Consider the following 21528-nt stretch of genomic DNA (forward strand, 5'->3'; position numbering starts at 1 on the left):
CCTATAAGTTTAACTTATAAACTTATTAACCTCAGTGTGACCTTTAACTGTTTACACCAGTTAGAAACTGGACAAATGCTTAGTCTGATGGGCATCTATAGAAGGGCTCATTATAATCAGAGAATGAATTAAAAGCCCCCTTTCATTTTTTGGGGCCGTGTGGGACACTGTTTAGAAGCGATTATTCTTGTTATCTTTCCTCTTTCTCCTCTTACAATTGTGTAACAGTACAAGTTAAAAGATTGCATCTTATTTGATCAGTAACGTTATTTTGCTCTCAAAGCAGGCATAAGTCTGTTTCAGAATTAACTCCACAATGGGATAAAAGTGGCAATAACTCAAATCTATATGTATGTGTTTTGCTTATATAGTGCATCCGGAAGGTATTCACAGCGCATCACTTTTTCTACATTTTGTTATGTTGCAGCCTTATTCCAAAATGGATTAATTTCATTTTTTTCCTCAGAATTCTACACACAACACCCCATAATGACAACATGAAAAAAGTTTACTTTTTTTTTTTTTTTTTGCAAATTTATTAAAAATAAAAAAATTGAGAAAGCACATGTACATAAGTATTCACAGCCTTTGCCATGAAGCTCAAAATTGAGCTCCGGTGCATCCTGTTTCCCCTGATCATCCTTGAGATGTTTCTGCAGCTTAATTGGAGTCCACCTGTGGTAAATTCAGTTGATTGGACATGATTTGGAAAGGCACACACCTGTCTATATAAGGTCCCACAGTTGACAGTTAATGTCAGAGCACAAACCAAGCATTAAGTCAAAGGAATTGTCTGTAGACTGCCGAGACAGGATTGTCTGGAGGCAGAAATCTGGGGAAGGTTACAGAAAAATTTCTTCTGCTTTGAAGGTCCCAATGAGCACAGTGGCCTCCATCATCCATAAGTGGTAGAAGTTCGAAACCACCAGGCCTTAGTCAGGGAGGTGACCAAGGACCCGATGGTCACTCTGTCAGAGCTCCAGAGGTCCTCTGTGGAGAGAGGAGAACCTCCCAGAAGGTCAACCATCTCTGCAGCAATTCAGCAATCAGGTCTGTATGGTAGAGTGGCCAGATGGAAGCCACTCCTTAGTAAAAGGCACATGGCAGCCCGCCTGGAGTTTGCCAAAAGGCACCTGAAGGACTCTCAGACCATGAGAAACAAAATTGTCTGGTCTGATGATACAAAGATTGAACTCTTTGGTGTGAATGCCAGGTGTCACGATTGGAGGAAACCAGGCACCGCTCATCACCAGGCCATTACCATCCCTACAGTGAAGCATGGTGGTGGCAGCATCATGCTGTGGGGATATTTTTCAGCGGCAGGAACTGGGAGACTGGTCAGGATAAAGGGAAAGATGACTGCATCAATGTACAGAGACATCCTGGATGAAAACCCGCTCCAGAGCGCTCTTGACCTCAGACTGGGGCGACAGTTCATCTTTCAGCAGGACAACGACCCTAAGCATGCAGCCAAGATATCAAAGGAGTGGCTTCAGGACAACTCTGTGAATGTCCTTGAGTGGCCCACCCAGAGCCCAGACTTGAATCCGATTGAACATCTCTGGAGAGATCTTAAAGTGGCTGTGCACTGACGCTTCCCATCCAGCCTGATGGAGCCTGAGAGGTGCTGCAAAGAGGAATGGGTGAAACTGGCCAAGGATAGGTGTGCCAAGCTTGTGGCATCATATTCAAAAAGACTTGAGGCTGTAATTGCTGCCAAAGGTGCATTGGCAAAGTATTGAGCAAAGGCTGTGAATACTTATGTACATGTGATTTCTCAGTTTTTTTATTTTTAACAAATTTGCAAAAATCTCAAGTAAACTTTTTTCACGTTGTCATTATGGGGTGTTGTGTGTAGAATTCTGAGGAAAAAAATGAATTTAATCCATTTTGGAATAAGGCTGTAACATAACAAAATGTGGAAAAAGTGATGCGCTGTGAATACTTTCCGGATGCACTGTATGAATATATTATATATTTATATGAATAATATGGTAATGACCATCATAATAAGCAAACACAAATCAGAAGTACTGGAGTTTTCTATGTTTTACTTAGAGTTTTTTTTCCCACAAGATAACTGTGCCCTAATTTACACTCCTTTATCTTGGTTATGGAGCACACATTCAAAACAATGCAAGAAAGCTTTCCTACCAATCTGCCACTCACATTCTGTCTTTCCTTATATAATAAACACTCCCACTTTTTGTCTCCTGACTCCCTGCTCCAACTTCATTCCGCCATACCTTTCTCTTTCCCCTAAACCTTTCCTGTTACTTATCTCCTAAGAGGTGTATCCGCCCCTTACAATACAGAAGCCTTTCTCCTAGACCCATCACTTACAGCATTCCATCTTTCAGCTCCCCCACAGCACATCATCAGCTACCTGCATGTCACAATATAAATCCATAGCTGTTTCCTATATTTTTCAAAATTCATGTTGTGAAAATTGATATCCATTTAAATATATACTTTCGATAAGGGCTGGCAACATTTTTTTTAAACTTCTAGTTGACTTTTTGCAGGGATTTAAATTATATCCATAAATTACATATATTAAATTACAACTTTGTGTTTAAATAGTGACACAACAGAAACTTTGTTGTGGTATGAGATTTCACTTAGGCTATTCAGAAACCGTGACTGTACAATTTTAAGTTGTAGGTGGCATATTTTACATGCAACCTCAGATTTAAAGAATTCTTCATGTGTTTGCGTTTTTTAACCAAATCCTGCTGCTTTATTTCATTATTTCATTCTTTCGTGGTGCTCATTAAACTGATATGTGTTTGTAACAAGACAAAGGAAAGGCACTGTGACTTGTTAAATTATTTTTTAAACTAGCAACTTACTTGCTTTTCTAAAGCTTTACAATATGCTGCACAGAAACAGCCTCTGTGTTTACATACAACAGTTTAAAAAGTTAAACTCGAATTTACAAATCAGTTCATATACAAAGAATGAATGTCTTTTTGAATATGCTGTTGCATTTACAGTGGTGTGAAAAACTATTTGCCCTCTTCCTGATTTCTTATTCTTTTGCATGTTTGTCACACAAAATGTTTCTGATCATCAAACACATTTAACCATTAGTCAAATATAACACAAGTAAACACAAAATGCAGTTTTTAAATGATGGTTTTTATTATTTAGGGAGAAAAAAAAATCCAAACCTACATGGCCTTGTGTGAAAAAGTAATTGCTCCCTGAACCTAATAACTGGTTGGGCCACCCTTAGCAGCAATAACTGCAATCAAGCGTTTGCGATAACTTGCAATGAGTCTTTTACAGTGCTCTGGAGGAATTTTGGCCCACTCATCTTTGCAGAATTGTTGTAATTCAGCATTATTTGAGGGTTTTCTAGCATGAACCGGCTTTTTAAGGTTATGCCATAGCATCTCAATTGGATTCAGGTCAGGACTTTGACTAGGCTACTCCAAAGTCTTCATTTTGTTTTTCTTCAGCGATTCAGAGGTGGATTTGCTGGTGTGTTTTGGGTTATTGTCCTGTTGCAGCACACAAGATCGCTTCAGCTTGAGTTGAAGAACAGATGGCCGGACATTCTCCTTCAGGATTTTTTGGTAGACAGTAGAATTCATGGTTCCATCTATCACAGCAAGCCTTCCAGGTCCTGAAGCAGCAAAACAACCCCAGACCATCACACTACCACCACCATATTTTACTGTTGGTATGATGTTCTTTTTCTGCAATGCTGTGTTCCTTTTACGCCAGATGTAACGGGACATTTGCCTTCCAAAAAGTTCAACTTTTGTCTCATCAGTCCACAAGGTATTTTCCCAAAAGTCTTGGCAATCATTGAGATATTTCTTAGCAAAATTGAGACGAGCCCTAATGTTCTTTTTGCTTAACAGTGGTTTGCGTCTTGGAAATCTGCCATGCAGGCCGTTTTTGCCCAGTCTCTTTCTTATGGTGGAGTCGTGAACACTGACCTTAATTGAGGCAAGTGAGGCCTGCAGTTCTTTAGACGTTGTCCTGGGGTCTTTTGTGACCTCTCGGATGAGTCGTCTCTGCTCTTGGGGTAATTTTGGTGCCCGCCACTCCTGGGAAGGTTCACCACTGTTCCATGTTTTTGCCATTTGTGGATAATGGCTCTCACTGTGGTTCGCTGTAGTCCCAAAGCTTTAGAAATGGCTTTATAACCTTTACCAGACTGATAGATCTCAATTACTTCTGTTCTCATTTGTTCCTGAATTTCTTTGGATCTTGGCATGATGTCTAGCTTTTGAGGTGCTTTTGGTCTACGTCTCTGTGTCAGGCAGCTCCTATTTAAGTGATTTCTTGATTGAAACAGGTGTGGAAGTAATCAGGCCTGGGGGTGGCTACGGAAATTGAACTCAGGTGTGATACACCACAGTTAGGTAATTTTTTAACAAGGGGGCAATTACTTTTCACACAGGGCCATGTAGGTTTGGATTTTTTTCTCCCTAAATAATAAAACCATCATTTAAAAACTGCATTTTGTGTTTACTTGTGTTATATTTGACTAATGGTTAAATGTGTTTGATGATCAGAAACATTTTGTGTGACAAACATGCAAAAGAATAAGAAATCAGGAAGGGGGCAAATAGTTTTTCACACCACTGTAGCTGAGTTACTCAGTTTTTGTGTGTAATCATAGCTACAATTTAAAGGGCTTCATGCTAGATAAAGTTAAGTAGTTGTGCATACACCTTAGCAGTTTCACATTTTATTTCTTAACTGGGTAAAAAGCAACAAAATACTTTATTACATGATCATTTAAAGTTGTAAGATAACATTTCCCAAATATATTGTATGAAATGTAAAAGTGTGTCAGTGAGCTGTGATATACTACAGAATGGCTGTTGGTGAACCTCTAAGTGAAAATGTGTTCATGTATTGCATATTATATTTGTTCAGCTGTAACTTATGACACGTGACATATCTGACACATGGATCATATTTAAAATTTCATTTTCATGTTTATTCAGTGAGACTATTTTTAAAATTGAAAATTCCTTTTTGTGTTTATTTTTACTTGTTCATTTATTTATTATTTTTATTTACCAAGATTAGCACAGTTAGTTTGCCAGAAAATCATTTGTTCAGGTTTAAGTAGTGCATCAGGTGAAATGTGCATTTGTGTGACGCACCAGGTAGGAGTGTGATTTTGTGTTAATTATTATTTGTATCAGTCTGAAAGCTGGTATCGATACCAAAGTCAGAATATTAGTACCAATCCAACACTACACACAGATTACCTGTAGTATCATAAAATGTTGAGGGTAAATATTGAGGATGAAGAAGACACATCTTCATAGTGTCAGTAATCAAGGAATTGAGAAACATTGCAGACTCAATACATTTCTCATTTGAGAGAACTAATTTGTCAGTAGCAGAAAAGAGAAAAGAATATCTTTGTGACTATAAATGAGATTGGTGAAGTAAGATTTCTTTGCTTGGTTTATTTCACTGTGGAATGCTTTTAGGTTTTTGTCATAAATATCACAGTGAACAACTAACGTTTTTTTTTACTCCTAAACCTTGTATTCTAAGTTTTCAGATTATTAAAGTGAACCTTAAAGGCACTTTGACTTTATTAGAAAAAGTCTGTCAGTAAAGGAACTACATTGATGCAATTGTTCAATCTGGTGTTGAAGTTTTTAACAAAACTGTAAAAACTGGATTGAGTCAGTGAGGAGAATAAACATGTAAACAGTGAAATAATTAGCTGACTGCACTTCCAGTATGTAGAGTTCAGTCACAGTCATTTATCAGACAGCATGTGGTATAAGCTGCCATCTTGAAGTAGAACAGTTATGATCATGTAATGCATTAACATCCAGCCTAAATACAATAACTACTGTAAATCAAGGATATGGCCATGAAAACGCTCAGTAATCTAAAAAGGTCAGCTGTTAGGGGATAATTTGCTAAATCCATATGACTATTAAAGGAATAAGGGCACCCAGTGTGAAAAGAAGTTTTGTTGATGGCAACATTTTGCATGTTGGTGAGACATAAAAGGGCTGATGTGTCTTCTGTTATTGTAGATGGTGCTAGTTTAACTCCCAACTGTAGTGTTTACTGATCAACTATGCTTAAGTAAATTTTAAGAAAATAATACAGAAATATCTTTCTGTCTTATTAAATATTCACTGACTATGTAATAAGGCTTTCCCAGTTTATGATACAATCCTGGTAAAGAACATGTACTGTATATACTTGTTCTTGTAGAAAGATTTACTACCTAAAATAATTTGGTCACTTTGATTGAGGCATTTCCTACAGGATATTTGCGCAAGCTGCATTCTAAATTTTGGAGTGGATGTTTTTTTGAGATGCCTTTTCAGCATCACTTACTTGTAATTGTTACTTTATATTTGTGATATTAGCTTATTTGAATATATCAAATTATAAATTTCTGGTGTAGCTCTCCTAAAAAATTACTGTAATTTATCATCTGCTTATTTGAAGAAGTAATTCTGTATTTTTAAATAAATTCTCTTAATTTATTTCTATGCTGCACTTGACTAGATAAAGGATATTTTTGATGTGGGATTTTAACTTTCATTCTTTGCCTTCAGCATTTAGAACTACAATTTTTATGATTTACTGTTAACTTCTAACTATGCTGAAGTTGTTCATTCTCAAACTCATTTGCAAGGTAACATATTTTACTTGATTATTTCAAATGTTAATTTTTCAAATCATTGTGTTACAGGACAATATTTGCTAGATTATTTCCTTGTGCAAGGTGATTTAAATTAGTATATACCCAAACATAATATATTCTTGTTCATTACTGTTTTTGGAAGAAAGTTTCAACAGATCTTGTTACTGAAGCTTTGATTTGAAGCTATGATTTACTGTACAATCAATGCTTTTTTTTGTAATTCTATAAGTCATTTTGTCAGCTTTTTTAACTATTAATTATTTGCATTATCAGACACATTCTACCTAGGTAAATCAGCTATCATAAAAATACAGATTATTCTCCTTGAGTCTTAAATCATTTAATTCAGAAATGCATTAAAAATGACTGTCACCTCAACATAAACTCAACAAAAGATCTTGATAGAGAAAGTAAAAGATTATCAGAAAAACTAAAGACTCGACAAAATTATTGCTGTTTTCTTGCAATTGCTAATAAGAATTGCTCTCTCTTTCTTTTACTTTTACTCTTTCTTCAAATGAAGACAATCAGAAGGTTGTGCTGTTTTACCATCAAGGTTAAAAAATTACATATTGTTTCTTCTCCAACCATGACTGTGCATCTATATATAAATACAATTTCATTTTAGGCTTAACCCTTTTGTGTAAATACTGCTGACCTAGGTAAAATATCGAATTCTCTTATAAAGCTTCATGATATTCCCTTGATGCGGCTCATACTTACTTAAAAAGTTTAAAATGTCCCTTTTCACACTTCTCGTTTGCATATAATTTTTTTTTTACTTCTGTTGTAGTTTCTGATTATCTTAATATGGTTGTCATTTTCCCATTAATGAAGAAATATAGATATTATTACTGATCAATTTCATCCTTTCAAATTAAAAATCTTGGAAACGATTGTTGCCCATCAGTTACACTTTCAACATGATTTCAAATAACTTTATGAAAAATTTCTGCCTGGTCTCGCATCCGACCATAGTACCGTAACAGACTTTGTCCAAGTATTAAATAATTTACTTGTTAACTGCGACAATTTCTGTCTTGCTTCTTCTATACCATTTATCTGCATTTACACTGTAAACCATCTGATCCTCCTGTATCATTTAAACACACATGCTGCATCTAGCACTGCTTTAAAATAGTTTTCAATGTATTTGTTAAACTGAAGACAATTAGTTGAAGCAAAAATTTTTAGATCTCATTCTACACTCATTCTTATTTGTATAAGCTCCAATCTTAGTACCTATTTTATTTCTAATATACAGTATTTATCACCCTTAGGTAAAATTATTTGCCAGTTTAGTTTTCAGTTTCATATCTATGCAGATGATAAACAGATTTATTATCACTGATCCTTCTGTATACACTATTCTCTATTATCCAACTCTTTAAAAAAAAAAAAAAATCCAGAACTTGTTTAATCCCAGTCTTTTGCACTTGAATATAAATAAAACTAAAGTGATGTATATTGGCGTTAGAAATAACTTCATATATTAAACTTAATTATTTTAGAAAGTAATACTTTTGCTGTTAACATCTGTTTGCCAAACCTGGGTATCGTGTTTGATATCATTCTTGGTTGTTAATGCAGTTCTAAAGTCTATTACTATAATTTGATGAGTTTTCAGCTGTTGACACTTCTTGATAAAGTATTTTTTCTATATTTCTTTTAACAGAGGTTCTAATTTGATTGTGTTTTTCTACATGAAATTAATTAGCGACTAAAGGCCTTTTACTCTGACTTTCAGTGTAACCAGTTTTTCTGTGATTTCTTTAGTCATCAACAAAAATAGAAAATAACTGCAATATGTCTGGTTTTGCTTTTGTTATTTTAATGATATTTTTAATGTTTAAATTTTAAGATAATTGTGAACTTTTTCAGTATTTGGGATAGACATTTTAGCTGCCTTTGGCAAAACGCAGCTTTTCATTAATCCGGATGTAGAAAAAGCTTGTCTGTTCTAGCTTGCTGCATTTTTATGGTAAAATTTTGAAACCCACATACTTCATTCCAGATGTTTCTCAGCAGCAAAAGGTGCAAGGCAGGAAAAACAGTCCATGTTGTTACAAAGCCTAAAATTGTGAGCTGTATCTAAAAAACAATGATTCAGAAAATCATTTAAATTAACAAAAAAAGACTCATTATTTTTGACAGCACTAATTTTTCAACATGATTTGCAGAGAATCCTAATTCTCCTATTCTAAGTCAGTGGGTAACTGATGTTATGTACTATTTGAAACTGGAAAAAATCAAATTTGCACTTAGAGGATCTGTACAAAACTTTTTCAAAACTTGGCAGGATCTAATCAATAACATTTTAGAATAAGCATTTAAATTGAGGAAGCACCCCTCTTTTGCTCCGTTTACCTTTATTCATTTATTAATTTATCTATTTACTTATTTTTACTAGCTTTAAGTTTTACTGTGATGGCCTAGCTCTCTTTCTCTTGGGTGGGGTTGATTTTGTTTCAAACCCTTTTTTTTTAAAGTCTGAGTTACTTGTATGGAATGCTATTTTATTTTAATAAAATCAAAATATATATATAAATAAATAAGATTACATGTGTTTTGAGTTTAATTCACTTGTGCATTTAGCCGGAACTAATTCACAACAATTTTAGTCAGTTCAGTGTTGTGCAGTCATAGTTCTAGCCAACTCACAATCACATAATTGAAGGACTAATACATTGTACATGCTTTTGTAAGCTAGCTAGCTTAGGTAATTAACAAGCTATTTCACATTTTGTTATGATGATCCAGCTGGAATGTGAGAGTGGAGAAAGAGCCATAGAAGATTAAGAAATTATTGACAAAATGTACATTGTGTTCTGCCATATGGTAACACTGAGGCTAGAAACTCTTGTTAAGCTGTGGTTTCTTTCCTATAGTTTAACTCATTTTGAAGCAGTGACAGATTGAGTTTTGATATACACACACACAATGTTTCTCACATAAATCTGACACAGCAGTTGGGGTACCTCTTATTCAGGGGTAACAATTAAACAATAAAAATCACAACAAGGAATTTCTAAATTAAAAACAATAGTTTCTCTTAATAAACAAAGCCTAGAATATAGCTGCAACGAAGCACTTAAAGTTAGTAGCAGAGCTAAATGCTGTTGTATATCCAAAAAACTTATTTTTTTCAGCTAAGCACTGTCTTATTTCTTGTTACGAACACACATCATATACAAGAAGTACATCCCTGACATTTTATTGGGTGTCACAGGAGCAATGTGAAGATGAAACACTGAATATAGTTGCAGCGGGATAGAGTTTTAAAAAACATGCAGTATACTCTAATTCAGAGACTGCATGTTCTACTGTCTTTTGAACAGTTTCCATGAAATCGCATTACTCAACAGTTTCAGTAATGTCACTATCAGAATACAAAGGCAATAATGCAATTTAAATGCCTGCAGCAATATATATATATGTGTGTGTGTGTAAATAAATATATATATATATATATATATATATATATACTATCCAACCCGCGGCGTACCATACACCGCATAATCAGGCTGGTTTTTTAATGATTTTTAAGCACAGGGAGAAAATTAACATTTGTAAAATCGGTAATGTAATAAATCAGAAAGAAAAGCAACATTGTAACAATGCACGGAACGAACCAACACACAATCGTCCGTGACTGAAAACTGGCAGACCGTCGCACCTTCTCCTGCCAGACGGAGGGATGGGGGTGCACGGCACGGAGTGTGGAATGGGAGGAGAGGAGAAGGACATCCATTCAGCTCCGTCCGTCATGCTAGTCTGCTGATTTCTCGTTCAGTATGCACTGCCCGCTCATGTGCCCACCTCCAACTTGTCACTTGAGTCGTCGTCTTTACACAGTCCAGATGTACCTGTGACTGACGTAGACTTTTTATTGCTCTGTGTGGTTTTGGCTGCTTTTCTATATATAATCAACCAAGACACCCGACCACGGTAGTAGTAGTAACGACTTAGTGGGAATTCCACGGTTTGCAGCCCAAATGGGGTTCAACGGCTTACCCACTCCTCTCTGCGCCGGGTAGGCACACGCTCAATGTCATGCATATTTATTTATTGAATGCTAAACACTTCTGGAAAGACACGGTTGTCTAAAACGGGTTGGTGTGAGAATACAACAGTAAGTGAATGAAAAGATGGAACTCTTTGAGTCACGGATGCCAGGGGCAAAGACCCGGCCGGGACGCCGTGAGGGACTGGAAGAGGGTCAAGGCCCACCCTGGATCACGTGGGGGGGCCGCCTTCCTGGTTGCTCTGGGGGCCACGGGGTGAGGGCATGGAACCCCCACCCTGTAGGGGCCTGTGGTCACCGCCAGGAGGCGCCCCAATGCCTTGGGGACCTGTTACCTCAGCACTTCTGCCACACCAGGAAGTGCTGGGGGGAAGATTTAGAAGGGTACCCGGAGAGCTGCAGGGAGAACAGCCGGCACTTCCGCCACGCTGGGGCGTGGCCAACGAGGGAATTCCGGGAGCCACCTGGAGCTCGTCTGGGAGAGAATAAAAGGGGCCGTCTCCCTTCATTCAGGGCTAGAGTCGGGTGGAAGAGGACGAGGCAAGTGAGGAGAGTGGATGCGGCCCGAAGAAAGGCATTTGAGTGGCCAGGACTGAATATTGGGGTTTATGCACATGGGACTGGGTCTGAGTGACCATTATTTGTAAATATTGTACAAAATAAACGTGTGGTGGTGAGTAGTGTCCGGGTCGGCTCCACAGTATGTATGTATGTATATGTGTGTGTATATATATATATATATATATATATATATATATATATATATATATATATATATATATATATATATATATATATATATATATATATATATATATATATATATATATATATATATATATATATCTATACTAATAAAAGGCAAAAGCCCTCACTCACTGACTCATCACTAATTCTCCAACTTCCCACGTAGGTAGAAGGCTGAAATTTGGCAGGCTTATTCCTTACAGCTTACTTACAAAAGTTGGGCAGGTTTCATTTCGAAATTCTACGCATAAGGGTCATAACTGGAACCTATTTTTCTACATATAATGTAATGGAGTTGAGTTGGAGATGGCGTGGGGGTGGAGTTTCGTGACATCATCACGCCTCCTACATAAGTACGTAGAGAACAAGGAAGAACTCCAAACAGCGATGAGCACAAAGCGCCATTTCACAATTGAGAAGGCAGAAAAACATTATGAAGCAAATGATGCATACAAGCATATTCATAAGTACAGCTACTGCGAAACAAAGCACGGCGTGAACCGTAAGTTTATATTAAATTAAGTTCATAGACAGGCTGCCACTAGCGTTTGTAATTTAGTGCCTGCCCATATAAGGCCGTCCATCAGCGGCAATCCAATACAAACACTGCCGGTAAATATTCACGGTGAAGGACTGTGCTTATGCAGAGGAAGATGAGATGGTCAGGGTGGTGTTTGGCACAAACTCATTGAAACTGCGAGAGAAACTTTTAAGTGCGGGTCTTAGCTGACATTACACGAGATGGCACCAGCACAGCTGGGAACCTTCGATGCAAGAACACCAAGCGGCTCACGTGAACTGACGCAGTGCACAGACAAAAAGCAACAGTTCCAAAGAGTGCTGAACAAAAACCGAATTACACAATTGAGAAGGCAGCAAAAAAATATGAAGCGTCTGATACATAGAATCATATTCATAAGTGCAGCTACTGCGGAAACAAAGCACACGGTGGAAAAAGTGAATGTCACGCTAAAGGAAGACAGTGTAAAAAAACCGTGCATGCAGTTTGTCACATCAGATAAAGAGGAAGGCGAGCTGTTTATTGATGCAGTAAGAAACTAATCGATGAATGAAACCTCTTATCTTTACAACGATTGACAAACACGGAATGTAACTTGAACACAACACATCATACAAATACGACCTGATTGAAACAAATAATGATAATCAAATCCTTGATGACAGCAACATTCAATAACACTCACAAAACAATTACTGTATATTGACAATCATGTTACGTTATTTTTAAAATGTTCCCTTTTCTTTTTCATAACTTCTACTTCTCCACTGCGATACGCGGGTATATATATAAATGTATATATATACCCGATCTACAGTACATACTCGCATAGACAAGCCACACGCTGTGGCTAATTGTAGAGTCTTAAGCCTCTAATGCCACATTGAGGTTCGATTCGAGAGGGATGCACTGAGTATGTACGCAGCGCTACCGATTCATTTTACCTTCACATCTCCTTGGTTTGGGGCGTATGAAAAATATTAGGTTAAGCAGAATCATGTTACGTTATTTTTAAAATGTTTCCCTTTATTAGCACAAGCACAGCTGAGAAGCTTCGATGCATGTACTCCATAGCGTTAAAAATAACGCATTTAATCACACTTTCAATTCCAAGCAAACGGAACTTTTGTCAATGCATGATTTCCTGGTACATCCATTACACTGATGCACACATCACAGCTACAAAAATGTTAGAGTCGGAATAAGCGCGTTCCTACGACTGATCATTTCGACTACCGAGCGAAGCCTTGATAAAAGCATGGTTTTGTGCACACTGAAAAGCAAGCAAAATTAGATGCATTACAGAAAGCGGACTTTGTGGCTCTTACTGGGGATCATTGGACTTCCGTGACCGTTAGTAATTCTAATTACATCTAATTACAAAATGTTCAATGATCACACTGTTTTAGCCTAATGTACAAAATAATTTTGGCTAATGTTACTCAGAGTTTAAAGATTAAGTTGGTCAAATTACCTTTTATGTTTCTGACTTATTTTTTAAGAAGAAAAACTGCACTTTATGTTGAAATTTTGGTTATTATTATTTAAAGACAATACTATTCTGAAAATCTACTTAAAGTACTTAAACTACCACTTTATTTTTAAGTCTGCCCAATTTTAACCAGGGATGATATTTTTGTTTCTGTTTTGAATTCAAATGCAGTTTAAAGGCTTTTTTTCTCAGAAATTAAAACGGCTTCAGTTTACAATATTCATGTCCATGTCTATTATTTGATTCTGTCACCCACTAAAACCCTTTTAAATTAAAAAAAAACATTTGCGATTTGGGGCAAATTTACGTGTCGATTACATATGATTAATCAAGATTAATTCTTACACAGCCTCTAATTAATTGGATTAATTTTTTAATCGAGTCCCACCTATATATATATATATATGTGGATATATATATATGTAGATTTGTATATATATGTGTATATATATATATTTATATATATATGTGTATATATATGTATATATATGTTTATATATGTGTCTGTGTGTGTGTGTGTGTGTATATATATATATATATATATATATATATATATATGCCAGCAACACTCATGACAATGACAAAACAATTACATTGTCAATCATGTTACGTTATTATTAAAATGTTTCCTTTTCTTTTTACTTCTCGCTGCCAATGCAGGTATTTTGCTATATATATATATATATATATATATATATATATATATATATATATATATATATATATAAATAGATAGATATGACAACAACACTCATATCAATGACAAAACAATTACATTAACAATCATCTTACGTTATTTTTAAAATGTTTGCTTTTCTTTTTCATAACTTCTTTAACAAACTACTCTGCTGCGAAGCACGGGTATTCTGCTAGTATATATATATATATATCCTCTTTAATAAAACCCCTGTGTGCGTCCAGGTGTCCGTGTGTGTCTTCTGGTGAAGTGTGCAGAGAGAGAGAGACACACACAGGTGCATGCACGAGAGAGACAGACACACTAAACTATTTCAACCATATATATATATATATATATACACTAATAAAAGGCAAAGCCCTCACTGACTGACTCACTCATCACTAATTCGAAATTTGGCAGGCTCATTCCTTACAGGTTACTTACAAAAGTTAAGTATTTCATTTTGAAATTCTACGCATAACGGTCGACAACGTCCGCCATGTTAAACTTTCTTATTTATGGCCCCATCTTCACAAAATTTGGTAGGCGGCTTCCCTGCGCTAACGGAAACTGATGTACATACTTATTTCGGTGGTATGACGCCACTGTCGGCCGACATATTGAACTTTCCAACGGTGTTTGTTACCTATGGGCCCATCTTGAAGAAATTTGGTACGGGTGTTTCCAACGCTAACTGAATTCTACTTACGTACATATACAGGGAGTGTAGAATTATTAGGCAAGTTGTATTTTTGAGGATTAATTTTAATATGGAACAAACACAGTGCTATCAGTCAATCCAAAATGTTAATAAATCTGAAACCTGAATGTTTCACAACAGGGGATCAGGGAAATACATATGTGTGCACAATTATTAGGCAACTATTAGTGTGCAGATTTATTATGCAACTAAAGGAAAAATGAAAATTTTCCCATCTCACTTGTTTATTTTCATCTGTTATAGTGAGAATAATAAACAAACACCTCAAAATTTACAAATAAACATCTCTGACATTTCAAAAAAAATAAATCAATCAATGAATGACCAATATAGCCACCCTTCTTTCCAATAACAGTCATAAGCCATTCCATTCATGGAGTCTGTCAGTTTCTTGATCTGTTGACGATCAGCTTTTTGTGGAGCAGTGACTACAGCCTCCCAGACACTCTTCAGAGAGGTGTATTGTTTTTCTCCCCCGTAAATCTAGCGTTTAAGAAGTGCCCACAAGTTCTCGATTGGGTTTAGGTCAGATGAGGAAGGGGGGCCATGTCATTATTCCTTCATCTTTAAGGCCTTTACTGGCTGGCCACGCAGTGGAGAACTTCGATGCAAGTGATGGAGCATTGGCCTGCATAAAAATCATGGTCTTTTCCTGTATCACTGTTTGAAGAAAGTGTCTTCGAAAAACTGGCAGTAGGTTTGGGAGTTGATTTTGAGTTCATCTTCAATGCAAAAAGGTCCAACTAGCTCATCTTTAAAAATACCAGCTCATACCAGTACCCCACCTCCACGTTGGAGTGGAGCTCTGTGCCCATTACTGATCCACAGGTCCATCCATCTGGTCCATCAAGAGTCACTCTCATCTCATCGGTCCATAAAACCTTTGAAAAAAATCTGTCTTCAGATATTTCTTGGCCCAGTTTTGACGTTTCAACTTATGTTTCTTGTTCAGTGGTGGTTGGGTTTCAGCCCTCCTTACCTTGGCCATGTCTTTGAGCACTGAACACCTTGTACTTCTGGGCAATCCAGGTAGGTTGCAGCTCTGGAATATGAAAGTACTGGAGGATAATGGGTTCCTGGTAGCTTCACGTTTGATTCTTCTCAAATCTTTGGCAGCTAATTTGCGTCTCTTGTTCTCAACACGTTTCTTGCGACCCTGTTGACTATTTGCAACAAAATGTTTGATGGTTCTGTGATCACACACCAATATCTTAGCAATTCCAAAAGTGCTGCATCCCTCTGAAAGACTTTTTACAATTTTTGACTTTTCAGAGTCAGTTAAATCTCTTTTTTGGCCCATTTTGCCTGAGGAAAACTAGCTGCCTAATAATTCTGCACACCTTGATATAGGGTGTTGATCTCCTTAGGCCACACCCTCCCTCATTACACAAATACACATCACCTGACATGCTTAAATCCAATAAGCATTCAAGTTAATACAGCTTGGAGTTGGAATATACGCATTAAAAATGATGATATGGTCAAAATACTCACTTGCCTAATAATTGTGCACACAGTGTATACGTCCATAGCCTGCAGCTCGGTCGACATGTGAGGCGGCGTTGGGTCCCCCATCCCCATGCCTCCCACGTTGTTGGCTGCCTGCCTATATTAGGCTGTCCGTTGCTTCGATCTCTTCATTCCCTTCCTTGCTTCGCCGCGGTATTCACACGTCCCTGCTGATAACTGCAGCCTTTTTATTTAATCCACTGCTTCTCCGCTGTTTTATTGTTCGTTTATTACGATTATAGTTATTGTATAGGTATTTTAGACTTAGTTTACATTGTTCAGGTACCCATTTCCTTTATCGTTCCAACCGTACCCCCATTAACATGTCTATCGAGGTCATCACCATCGATCAAAGAACTGTCACTTACCGAGTGGTTTCCATGCCTGGAGATGGCGCCTGCCTTTTCCATTCTCTGTGTTACATATTGCATGGCCATATCAGCCTCACTCTTGATATCCGGAGGAACATTGTGTCTTTTGTATTGAATGACTGGGACAGGTTCAAGTTGTGGACTGATGACGGTACAGGAGGTAATTATACTAAACAGGAGCACTATAAGAGTGAAATGCTTAAGCCCTTCACCTATGGTTCTGTATGTGAGTTGATGGCTGCCGCCGAATTGTTCAGTTGTCGCTTTCAAGTGTACCAAAATGGCCAAATATTTTACACCTTTGGACAACCGCCAATGCCTCTTAAACATCTTAGATTCACAGGTAACGATTTGAGTAGTGGACACTTTGATGTTTATGAATGTTTAAACTCTCAAAAGCTGGATGCGAAGTTATCGATGAAACCGGTTGTATGCTTACAACGCTTGACAGATTCCGAATGTCACTTCAACACAATAAGTCCTGCAAATACTAACGTAATTGAAACAAACCATGAAACTCAAACCGATTATGACAGCAGCAATCCAAGCTGTGAGATTTGAGGCAAGATTGCTTTTCACATGGCCATCTGTACGTTGCATGCTCATGAGTAAGCTCAGCGCACAGCTTGATCATATTACAACTGTAGGGCTGAACTGACAACGTGGCTTACAAAGAGATCCTTAACAAATAACTATTGGTATATTTTCCCTCAGTTTAAAAAGGTTTACTTTTCATCTTAATAAAAATTTTAAGGCAGTACTTTGCCGCTGCGAAGCGCGGGTATTTTGCTAGTATATATATGTATGTGTGTATGTATGTATTTATATATATATGTATGTATGTATGTATGTATGTATGTATATGTGTGTATATATATATATATATATATATATATATATATATATATATAAATAAAAAACATGTGTTTCCCTAAAAATAAGACCTGCTCTGAAAGTAAGCCCTAGCATGGTTTTCAGGCTGCTCTGTAATATAAGCCCTACCCCAAAAACAAGCCGTACTCAAGATTGTCAGCTGAAAAGTAAGGTGCCAAAGACCAGGTTTAAACTTCACGTGATGTGACATGTGTGCCTGAAACATCCATTAAATTCGGAGGACACCTCGCCACAATATCGCTGAAAAGGATGTTTAACTCTTTGAGGGCTGAATATTTTTTCCAGTTTTCTGAAAAGCAGACAAAGTAATAGTTTCACACAGAAATCCATATAAAACGTCTTTTGCTGCATGTTGCGGCTGGGGTCGGCGCCTGCTCGGGAACTCTGCCAGCAGCTCAGTGACTAGCAGGAATACGTGATGGGCCAGCTGGTTGACTGTCTTCGCGCAGCAGTAGTGGTCACAGTGGGACAAAATCTGGCTATTCATCGTAAGAGGCTGTCCTCCCGGGTGAACGTTGGTGTAGGTGCATTAGCCACACGGACATGTTCAGCAACAAGATCAGCTGATGCTGGTCCCTTCACTTTTGTTTTCGATCACCAGATCATTTACATCAAAATGCAACAACTCAGAGTCTGACTCAGCGATTCGATACACAAAACGTCATCCATAGAGTATTTTGCTTTGCGCATTTGCTTTGGTCTCTCATCAGATGTCGATGCTATGTGAGGGGTTGTGTGCTCTTTGCTACTCATGCACGAGCAAGAAATCTCGGCCAAATCAACAAAGTTAACTTTAAAGAGAGTTGAACTAAAACATAACGGCAAGTTTTGTCACAGTTTAAAGCCGATTACCGTCCTCTACCCCTGAATTTCGACAAAAGTTGACATCCGCCCTGAAAGAGTTAATGATTACATCCATCATTTAGGAGATGCGCCCATTTCAGCAAGCATTGGTGCCAGACAGAAACAAAATCCCTGGATGGGGCATCAGCTCATCGCAAGGTGAACACAAGCTCACACATAAACTAACTTCATTGTAGTTTTATCAAATCCCCAAACCTTCATGTGTTTGGATGGAAAACTGAGCACACTGTGGAAACCCACTAGGAGAACATGTACACCGCTCTGCCACTGTGCCACCCCATATGTGTAACTATTAACAGTATTCATTATTTTAACAAAGTTAATGATTAATCTGTAAAATATAACATACATATTTTAATGCATTTCATCATGAAAGTGATATCAAGTATAAATCTAAGAATTCTAAATGTGCAGAGAGCTGGAATATTATAAATTTAATGTTTTTGTATGGCGATCTAATGCTACTTGCTGCTGCTGTCAGGTCATTAAAAATTTCGAGTTTAATGCTGAAATTTCCGCTTTAATCACAAAATAGACATTTTCGTTATGCCCTTATTTTTTTTCTTTGTGGCTCAAATACGTCGCCATACATTCTGTTGGTATTTTGAAGGTGCAAAATACTAGATGGCACAGAAGATGGTATATGAGACTTTTAAAATATATTGTGTCATTACTTTGGGGAATATCAAAGAAAAATAACTACACATTTGTATGTTGGCATTTTGCTTCACCATATTGAACCATTCATCAAACATTGAAGCACACACATTGATCCTGGATGATCCTAAAAGCAGCTGGAGCATCAAGAAATGCATGCTGGAATTCAAGGTCTGAATGTGGAGAGTTATGGCGATATTCCAGAAGAAGATGAAATGACTGTATTTGGATGGATGGATGTTGTTGTACATGAATAAATATAAGATATCCCCTGAAAATAAGCCCTAGTGCACCTTTTGGAGCAACAATTGACATAAGACCCAGTCTTATTTTTGGGTAAACACGGTATATGTAGTGTATAGAGTCGTGTTATCTGCCTCACCCAGGACATTTCCTATGACAGTGGGCCTTGGTTATAATGCTGAGCGTTAATTGGATGTATCATAAGTACTGTGTAAATACCGGTGTACATTTCTGTATACTATATTTGTTGTGTTACTCCAGAGCTATTCTTGGAATACAGAATTGCCATGTTCCATGTGAGATTTGTGTGTTGTTTTACTCTTAAAAATGATATGCATGTATAAAATATGTTCCTAAGTCTTTTTGATAGTTATTTGGTTTATAGATGCATTGTTTTCCAATACGTAACACTGAAGTTCAACTGTTGGTGTCTCACAGTTTTTCGCATTTATTTTTTCTTTTTTTGTCTGTAAAGCCTGCATATATTGGAAGTTGTTTTAAGGTTTTAGGTGTAATTGTTTTAAAGCATTGATGTAAATATTCATGGAGTTACGGTGATTTCTTTAATGAAAAGAAATAGTATTTCCATTTTCAATTTTTCATATGAACTACAAGTACTTTCAGGTGCATTTTCTTAGAAGGTACTATTGAAAAATAAATTCTGTTTCATCTTGTGAAGCAGACTGAAAAATTCTGTCATTGGTAAACTAGTGGCTTATATTTTCTAGGCCTGAAGCTGAAGCTCCTTGTAGAAAGCGAGAAGACTACCTGGAGTGGCCTGAATATTTTATGGCAGTTGCCTTCCTGTCAGCTCAAAGAAGCAAAGATCCTAGCTCTCAGGTAGGGCTGAAACCACAGGGATTCAATTTTGATTGATATCGACCTCCCCTATTTCTTCCTTTATAACCCTGTGTGTCTGCCTGTCTGCCTGCTGGCTTTCTGTTTAATGTGAATCGGGTCATACAATATTAATGATCACTGAACACTTGAATCAAGTTTCCCACTCTGATACAAGTTCCATTGGAAGCAAGACTTGTAAATTACCAGCTTCTGTACCATTTTAAGCTTGTAACTTGGGTAGTTAATGTTCTTAGTGAGAAACAGTTGTCACATAGTTCTCCTTTCATTTTTATAAGACTGTTAGCCACCAGAAAGGGTTAGTATAAAATAGAAGTTTTTGGCAGCTGATATATTGCATTTTTTGGTGCAAAAATTGTTAAATTTATTTGGAATGTTATCACTGCACCTTTCATAAGCTGTACATTGATTTTTGTAGTTCCAAAAGGTCAAGTGCATAGTCCACTACAGAACAAGATTATTTTAACAACTTATACTGGTGGGACATTGCCATATTTCAGTGTTGTTTGTGTATGTTGCAGTTAACCCACAAGTTTTGAAAAGCAATAATGATATTTTTTACATACCCAACTGAGTGATTCTGCTTTTATAAAATTGCCATGGGATAGCTGAGCTTCAGCACATTCTAATGATTTTTAGTTGTCTATGATTAGTCATTTATATTACATGTCACAGCTGTACATAAAAAAATCTGGAAATGCATTTCTTGTGTGACTGCTCATTGTTGCTCATCCGTTACACAAACAAAGTTGGATTCAGGTTATGATCACAGTTTTGACTGTTCTGAAAATGATGTATTTGATGAAGGAGTTGATGCTGTGCTTGATTTTTAAGTGCTGATTTTAGTGTAACTTTAAAGTGTTGCAGCATGCAAATTTACAGTTCAAGCATCGTGGGTTCAATTACCTTACCTGGACTCTATATACTTCATGTTCTTCCTATATTAGTATACTAAGTAGTGCTCCTTCAATTTCAACTTACAGTTCAGGCAGTGTTTCATAGTGTATTTGTTAGTACTGTTACACTGTACTTGTGCCTCTTGAAGTTTCATGTGAGAAACCCCTCTTCGATCGAATGTCTTTGTGTCATGCTGCTCATGTCACTGTGTCATGAGCATGAGTATGTGAGAGAGACAAAAATGTAATGCTGTTTTTAATCGTGCAGTTTATTCCACACTTGCAAAAAAAAAAAAAAAGCATCAACAACAAGAAAAATAAAAAACACACTGAACTTCTGTGAAGCAACTGCAACAGAAGGCAGGTGAAGATGTGGGAAGTGCAGCACAAAAATACTA

The 21528-nt window shown here is 36.9% G+C and overlaps 1 protein-coding gene across 1 annotated transcript in view; it reads left to right on the forward strand.

Annotated features, from left to right (window-relative positions):
* Positions 1-21528, forward strand: part of dctd (dCMP deaminase) — a 300948-nt gene that overhangs the window by 3206 nt on the left and 276214 nt on the right. Inside the window, exon 2 of the mRNA XM_039751047.1 lies at positions 20105-20216. Within this exon, the coding sequence (XP_039606981.1) occupies positions 20105-20216 (112 nt within the window). The remainder of the gene's footprint in view (positions 1-20104; positions 20217-21528) is intronic.

Source organism: Polypterus senegalus, chromosome 4, assembly GCF_016835505.1.
Source record: "Polypterus senegalus isolate Bchr_013 chromosome 4, ASM1683550v1, whole genome shotgun sequence".
NCBI lineage: Eukaryota > Metazoa > Chordata > Cladistia > Polypteriformes > Polypteridae > Polypterus > Polypterus senegalus.